The sequence below is a fragment of the Chenopodium album genome, chromosome 6 (assembly GCF_948465745.1).
Source record: "Chenopodium album chromosome 6, dcCheAlbu1.1, whole genome shotgun sequence".
In the NCBI taxonomy this organism is placed as follows: Eukaryota; Viridiplantae; Streptophyta; class Magnoliopsida; order Caryophyllales; family Amaranthaceae; genus Chenopodium; species Chenopodium album.
In genome coordinates this window covers 17353805-17362254 of record NC_137839.1, presented here as the reverse complement: position 1 = coordinate 17362254, position 8450 = coordinate 17353805, and the positions used below count along the sequence as shown (strand labels likewise).

At 31.6% G+C, this 8450-nt stretch overlaps 1 protein-coding gene across 1 annotated transcript; it reads right to left on the bottom strand.

The window, feature by feature from the left end:
- Positions 1-2287: 2287 nt before the first annotated feature.
- Positions 2288-4166, bottom strand: LOC145635927 (1-aminocyclopropane-1-carboxylate synthase 7-like). The gene is made up of 3 exons (XM_081687301.1): positions 3848-4166; positions 3420-3712; positions 2288-3312 (listed from the first exon to the last, which is right to left on the bottom strand). Exons 1-3 carry the CDS (start codon positions 4025-4027, stop codon positions 2448-2450), a joined length of 1338 nt encoding a protein of 445 aa, XP_081543427.1. The 5' UTR covers positions 4028-4166; the 3' UTR covers positions 2288-2447.
- Positions 4167-8450: the final 4284 nt, after the last annotated feature.

The following is an 8450-nucleotide window of genomic DNA, read 5'->3' as shown; positions in this document are numbered from 1 at the left end:
ACAACAAATGCAACTCGGAGTCATTTTTCAAATAGTCAATACACTTTGTGTTTGCAGTTGCATTATCAAGAGACAAAGAAAAAACTTTATTATTCAAGTGAAATTCTTTTAAACAATCCAAAATACGAACTTTGATGTTAAAACCGGTATGCCTTTCTTCCATAGCTTGAAAACATAGTATACGTTTTTGAATAAACCAATCATCATCCACCCAATGAGCAGTAATGCAAAGAAAAGGTTCGCCCATACTAGAAGTCCATGTATCACTTGTAAAACTAACACGACCATCAAAAGTACGAAATAATTCAATCAAACCACTCCTATATTTATAATAAGAAGTTTGTGTATAACGTCTTAGGGTGTTTCGGGGGACACGAGTAAATGCAGGTTGTAATGCAACTTTATTAAAATGCTCAACATTTGCATTTTCACCATAACTAAAAGGGTATTCATTAGCAATAACTAAAGTACTCATTTCATCAATCATTCTATCTTTATTATAATGGAAAGGTGTACCTCCGCCTGGTAGATGGCTCATGTATCCACCCAATTGTGTTTGGACGGGCAACTTACCCCCCGAAGGACGGGGGCCATTTTCGAACAAGTCGTGTTTATTTTGCAAATGCCGACTAAAGGTTCCGGTTCCATCTCCCGTTTTCCAACTATATGACTTGTCATTTGCACCTAGCGCCTTGCAAACTAGGCATGTATACGTGAACCTCTTTGGTTGACCGGGTTGCCATCCCGGGGGTGTGACGTCAACACCGTCAAAATGTTTCCACACCCAAGAAGTGTGTCCTCGACCTCTACTTTCACCGCCACCACCTTTCATAAATCAAATTATTGAAATTAATTTTTAAACGCTATTCATGAAAATAAGCTTTTAAATTTTAAATATTTTAATTATAATTATTTAAACGCATTTTTCATGGTAATTATAAATCATAGAAAATTGGAACTAAACGAACTTTATAATCATTAATAATAGTTTTTTTCAAATATTCATAACAATAAAAATTAAATTAGAAATTACCTTGAGATGAAGGTTGAGATGTTGGTTGTGATGGAGGTGGCATAGTTGAACTCGATGATTGGTGGGAGAAATGTTGTGGTGGAGACGTTTGAATATTTTGCCCATCTCCTAAACCATAATCTCCATATTCATTGACAAATTGGTTTAAATTTTCCGTATTAATTTCATACGAAAAATTTGCACCACCACTCCTTTGGCCACCACTTCGACCACCACTTTGACTCCTTCCCATTCCTCCTCTTGAGCCCATTTTTTTTTTTTATGATTACTAATTATAATATGGAGAAGAACTTTTTTTTTTTTTTTTTTTTTTTTAGAATCTTAAGAATACTAATAATAATAGTAAGGAGATTTTTTTTTAACAAAAATAAAACTCTATATAACACTAAATAACACTTGAGAATTTGAGAACAATTAAGAATTTTTGAGTAAGAGAGAAAGAAAGCTTGAGTTGTGTGGAAATTTCAATGAAATGGAATTGGTATTTATAGGAAAAATTGAGGGGATGATCATACAATACAAAAAAACTAGCCGTTAACATTCTTCATCAAATTCAAAAAAAAAGTAGCCGTTAGTTTTGAAAATTATTTGGAATATGGCTGTTAGGCTAGGCGGGTTGGGCGGGTTGTGCGGGTTGTGCGGGTTGTGCGGGTTGGCGGGTTGGGCGGGTTGTGCGGGTTGTGCGGGTTGGCGGGTTGGGCGGGTTGGTGGGTTGTGCGGGTTGGCGGGTTGGGTGGGCTGGCGGGTTGTGCGGGTTGGTGGGTTGGGTGGGCCGTGCGTGATGGGTCGGGTTGGGTGGGTTCGTGGGTTGGGTGGGTCGAATCACGTGGGTCGAAATGGGTTGAACGAGTTGGGCCGAATCATGTGGGTCAAAATGGGCTGGGTCGAAATGGGCTGGCCTAGAATTTTTGGACCCATGACGCACCCACCTTTTCAAACGGGTTGTGCCGGGTTGTGCCGAGTCGGATCCGGGCTGGACCCATTTGACCCACCAGCCGTGCGGGTCAGGGTGGGCTGGGTCCAACCCGGCCCACTGGCCACCTCTACCAGCAAACACGGTAATTAAAAAAACCAAGAAAGTATATACGTAGTATACAATACAACAAATTCAAGTGTAGGATGACAAAGTCAACAGCTTTAGACATTATGTAAACAGAAAGAATACTTGACGCCATTGCACACGGAGACTTCTTGGAAACCAGCAACACCAATATAGGCAATATTATTTATTAAAACTACCCAAAAAATTAAAAATTACATGTACGTTTATATACTTAATTTACCAAATTTTTTTACAGCATTTTGAGACTATACTTTATAATCCTAACTTGTACATTTAAAAGGTGATATCACCTTAAAAAAATTTCATATCTATTTGTCAAAAAGGAAAAAAATATTAATCAGAAAGAATTTTTTAATTTCTTTCTTTAAAATTCCTTTCTTCCATAAAATTATTTAACCTTTTTAATGCAATTTCTAGTGTATGTTCACTCATATTTGCAAAACAGACCCTGAACCACCCAGGTTCAGAACAATGACAGGATGAACCAGGTGAAATGTTTAGCTTCACCTCATCAACAATTGATCTCCATAACTCTAACTCACACTCTCGTGTCGGGTTTTCGAGGAATGGACTTAAATTCATCCAACAAAACAACCCTGCATTTCCTTCCAAACATTCAATCCCGGCTTTCCTTAGCCCCTTGATGATCAAGTCGTAACGTTTCCTTAGCCTTTCTCTGTTAGTCCTGATGTAATTCGCGGTAAATTTTTCATCTGACAGCATTGCAGCTAACAGATACTGAGTCTGAGATGATACTAATGTAAAACTAGACATTCTTCTTGCAGTAGTAACAACCTTATCATTGTAAGAATACAATGTTCCTACTCTGAAACCGGGTAGTCCAAGATCCTTTGACAGACTGTAGACAATGTGTACTCTCTCTGCATCTCTGAAGTTTCGAGCTTCGAGTACTTCTGCAATACTGGTAAAGTCTTCAGGGGAGAAAACAGAACCTGAGTAGATCTCATCTGATACAAGATGGATGTTTTTACGCGAAACAAAGTCCAATATCTCTTCCAACACTTTTCTGTTAATAGTAGCACCTAAGGGATTCGACGGGTTTGTGATCAGAACTCCTCTTACTTTCATTTTCAGAGCTTCTGCTCTGCTGTATGCATCCTCTAATGCTTCAGGAGTCACCTGAAAGCCGTTTGAGCTGTCGCAATGAATTGGGACAATATTTACTCCAGTTCTCCACCTCAAATCTCTATCAAATCTGAAGAAATAACAGAAAAGTATGATTAGTTTACAAGAACAATTGCACAAATAAATACTGCACTCGATTATATAATTCGTGTTTTAAAGTAGGGTTCGATTTCTTACCCTGGATAATAAGGAGTTGGGACTAATAGAGCATCTCCAGGGTCGGCGATAATGAAGGTTAAGAGTTCGTTTGCAGCAGTAGCTCCTGCAGTTAGGACTATTCTGTTGTAATCAAACTTTACTTTTCCTCCTCTAATTTGTTCCATGAAACTAGCCATTGCCTTTCGAAACGATGATAGTCCATGGTAGTCTTGAAATAATGCATTTTCTCGAAATCCAGCACTTTTTGCATTCCCCCAGCTACTCGATTCTGAGTGTTGTTCTAAGTACTCTTCCAGAATATCGAAAGAAACCTGTTCAAGAAAAAATAACAAGCACAATGAGCAACCAACTTCGACAAAAAATTAAATTTCTTTTAAAAAAAAATATTGTATTGTTGTACACTTTCATTTTATTTCAGTTCTTGGGTTTTTGTTGAAACTACTTACTTGATTTTCAGCTAGTCCCATCTGAATAACACCGGTGGGATTCGTTATTTCCTGATAAGGGTCTTCATCATACGCTTTCCATCCAGCGAAATAAGGAGAGTCTTCACCATGTGTATCAGAAACTGCAATTTTCGACAGCTCGACGGAAGCTGCTGGTTGCTCAAGCTCAAGAATAGCCATGGCTTAACTTCAAGACACTGAAGGTGTAAGTCTATAAAGATGAAAAATGTGTCGTAGGAGAGAAACTTGTTATACTACCACGAGATAGGTATGTAGAGAGAGTTCGATAAACTGTTTGATGGAGATTAGAGAGTAAGAGCATTGGTATATATAGGTAGGGTTTAATAGAAGACAAGTTCTCTACAACTAACAAGTTAAAGGCAATAATAAAATATATGCAAGAAAAAAGAGTGAAGAGACCAATGATTGATTAGTAATGTAAGCAAGATCAAATCTTACCTTTTACATAATAACGCTTTTTATTTGTCATGACAACTGTAGAGTTGCAGTAGTCTCTGAATAAGATCCTATAAAATTTGGTGGTTGAGCTCACTGACTCGTTTTCCAAATTTTTCTGGTTACACCATATATGTAAATTATTGTTCTACCATAGTTTTTTTTTAAAAAAATTATTGTTTTACCATTTATAATTTATTAGGTTACGCTTATTTACTTCACATTTTATTATTATTATTATTATTATTATTATTATTATTATTATTATTATTATTATTATTATTATTATTATTATTATTATTATTATTATTATTATTATTATTATTATTATTATTATTATTATTATTATTATTATTATTATTATTATTATTATTATTATTATTATTATTATTATTATTATTATTATTATTATTATTATTATTATTATTATTATTATTATTATCGAGCTATAGTAATTAATTTATTGAATTGAAATTATTTTTTTTAATGATATTAAGTTATTTTCCAAAAAATTAATTTTTTTAACTGATTAAAATTTATTTTTGTGGATTTATATACTATTATATTTAGTTTTTTATTTGAAATTTTGGATTTATAGTGATTAAACTCTATTTTTAATAATTATTTTTGCAAAATGTAAATTATTTTTGTTGAAATTAATCCATATTATTAACAAATAAGGTGAGGAGAACAAAAGTGTCTTAAATGGTGAATTTTAATAAATAATCTATTGTGTTTCCAAACAATAAACATAATTAATAACTAATGTCATGATAACAAAATGTAGCATCAAATAATAAAGGGACTGTTTGGTATTGCTATGATTTTCTGTTTTTTAATTTTTAATTTTTTGTTTTTTGATTTATTTATTTTTTCAAAATCATACTACTATGATATAATCGAAAATTGGTCAAATGTATTAATATCATGATAATTTTTAAAATTAATAATAGAATAGTGAAAACATCTTATTCTTGTTTCCTGTTATTGGATTTCTTTTTTATATTAAAAAAATAAAAAAAAATAAAAACTATGCCAAATAACAAGTATGAAAATTTAGATAGTCTTCTTTTCACTTGAATTTCCCTTATCTTATAATACTATAATACTTTTTTTTTTTCCTTGCAACACTTTTTCATTTCAAGTTTTGCTAATGCACCATTTCAATCATTGACAATATCTTTAAATCTTTAATCAACAATATGCAAAAGCTATAAATTTCAATGTTAATCTACAAAATTCACCAAGAATTTGTTATATATAATCGAGTGCACGTATTGCCCAACTAATGCAAGGTTAGTTTTGATCTTCATTTGATTAAAAATTGAAAAAAAAATCATCAAAAACAGAATAATAAAATACTCTTTGGTGTACGGTGTACTCGGGTGTATATAACAATCTTTCAAATTCACCTGTTTATAATTTCCTTAGCAACGCTATAAAGGCAGTGATAGTAAATTATATTTGGCAAAAGCTAACGGGCGCTCCGTGGTGTTAGATAAGATAACTAAAAGTGAAAATATTAGAATAAAGCTGACATTAATACACCAAACGACCCGTGATTTTTTCATGCATTCATAACTTAATACTATTTTAAGCAATATATTAATTAGTTATCTAATCCCTCAAGACGCTCGTTAGCAACATCCATTATATATAAGTTACAAGTAGTAATTTATTCAACTTGAGCGATTTTTTAAATTTTTTTTAAAGTTTGATCTTTTTATTTGAAATATATAAGTTTAAATTATATAAGTATTACTTCATGTCCTTATTCTCTTTTAATTTCCTTATCACACATGATCAAAATTTAACATTGTTTTACTAGATCATTAGACAATTTTCTATGTTTTAGTTTACTGAACGTTTAGGTAATAATAATAAATTTAGTAGGTCATAAACTAGTCAAATTTTATACTTATATATTTACGTCCTTCAAATTTTGTGTTGGTAATTGCTTGCAATTCCAACCTACGACGAATCAAATCTTTAGAGAAGGATAAAATTAAGAACATTACTGTTAAGTGTATACTGTCATGCTTGGAGAATAGGTAGAATACCTAAAACACTACAAAGAATAAGATCTGACAGTAGTTAAATTCTGACGAGAGGCCAAAGATACTAATTTACACAAGATTAAGATTCTGATTTTCCGATAAATAAAGACAAAATAAGAGGCTACTATAAGATTTGGTGACCTACAACTACATCAATTTAAAGCATAACATAACATATACTAAGTCAAAATACCCTATATATGAATATGAATGGTTTTATTATGTTGTTTTCTCAAACAACAAATTGCAATCATACTAGATTCTGAGTAAAACCATAAAATCAATTCCATACCAACTTCAAGCACTCAAATGGTGAATTAATATAACATGCATGCATGAAGTTCATGCATTAGAAGGTCAACGTAACTCGATCATATATTGCATGTAACTACCACATGTTTAGATCAGCTAGTAAGGGAGATATTATTACTTAACTAGAAATCTCGAGTTCAAGCCCTATGAAAGGTTAGATAGGGAGACAACATGCATGCATGAATGAAATGCATAGAAAGGTACGATCTACGTAACTTGATCGCCTATTGTAAGATATGTAACCATCACATGCTTAGCTTGGGTCAATTGGCAATGGAGTTGTTACAGCTTAATTAGCTGTCTCGGATTCAAGCCCTACAAAAAGTTAGGAGATGACAACTAAAATTAAAATTAGTCGAAGTTTAGTAGATCAATTTAGGTATAAATAATATTTTTTTTATGCATGGTTATGTACAACTAACAGTACAAGTGGATATGATGTGAGTATGTAATGTTTCTTGCACAACAAATAAGCAGCATATGGTATAAAAGTGTAATGTTTAGGATTAGAATTAATTTAATTTGTCAGAATGAGTTAATATGTACCTCCAACTACACTAAAAATAAAATAATAAGGATAAAAAAAGAAGAAAAATCGAATAAAAAAAATTTAACGACAAGAAAAATATGCTATTGTCGGCTCAAGATCATGAAAATCCATGTGCAAAATTCAACAACAAAAGATTTTGATCTATTAAAGGATTATTTGTTTTATAATTAGATTAAGGTGAAAAAGGGATCAATAAGAAGTTGTTGCTGACGTTTGTTTGGCGGCCTCAACCTCTAAAAATGTGACATGTATCAAGAACATGTCTCACCAAAAATATAAAAATATTTCATTTTAAAATCCAATGTTTAGTTTCCATATTTTAAACTTTGGATTAAGCATATAGATTTTATTGCATAATTGTTAGTTAGCTTGTTACTTGATCACCTAACAAGAATTGAACTAAATTAAAATAAATGGTTGGAACGAATTGAAGAAACTTATTCCATTAAAATAAAATAAAAATTTCGGAATTTTTTTTAAAATTTTATTTTTTTTGACAACAGCAGAATACATTAAATTAAAGAAAAATGACGAATATGAAATATAGCTAAAGATCACAACTTAAACTAATGGGACAAGTTAATGCTCATTTGTTATATCAAAACGAGTTTAAAGGTAAGGTTAATTCAATAGGGGTGAATTATTTGGGCGTATTTTTTATTAAAGAACTTTGATTACTGGTTTATCTTAGCATATATTGACAAGATTATTAAAAGAAAAGTAATATACTCCATAATAAGTTTATTGTAACAAAATGTGACAACATTAATTTAATGAAAGTAGTTTGATAGAAATTGCTGGTCAAAATAGGACCTCAAAATTCAAAAAGAATCATTTGCATTAAAATACACTGGGTGCTAAGTACTTGACTAACTAAACGGAATTAAAATCATTGGTTCGTAAGCAGAAAATCTATCCCACATGTTCCTTTGTTTAGCATACACTAGATAATAAAATAATTGCATTTGTAATAAAACAAATGAAAAAGAATAAGAAAAGCGCTTAAAAGTCATTGGTTAATGCAAAGGATATAATTGTGTTTAGCTCAATAAATTAATGATAATTCAACTTTGACTTGGGTCGGGAGCTTAAGTATAAACAAATATCCTTTTATTCCATTTTGTTTATTTGTCACATTTCCCTGTTTGCATTGAGTATCAATATCTCCAACTATGCATCTTGAATATAAATAATATCGAAGTAAATTTGTTATCAGTATTTTACTATT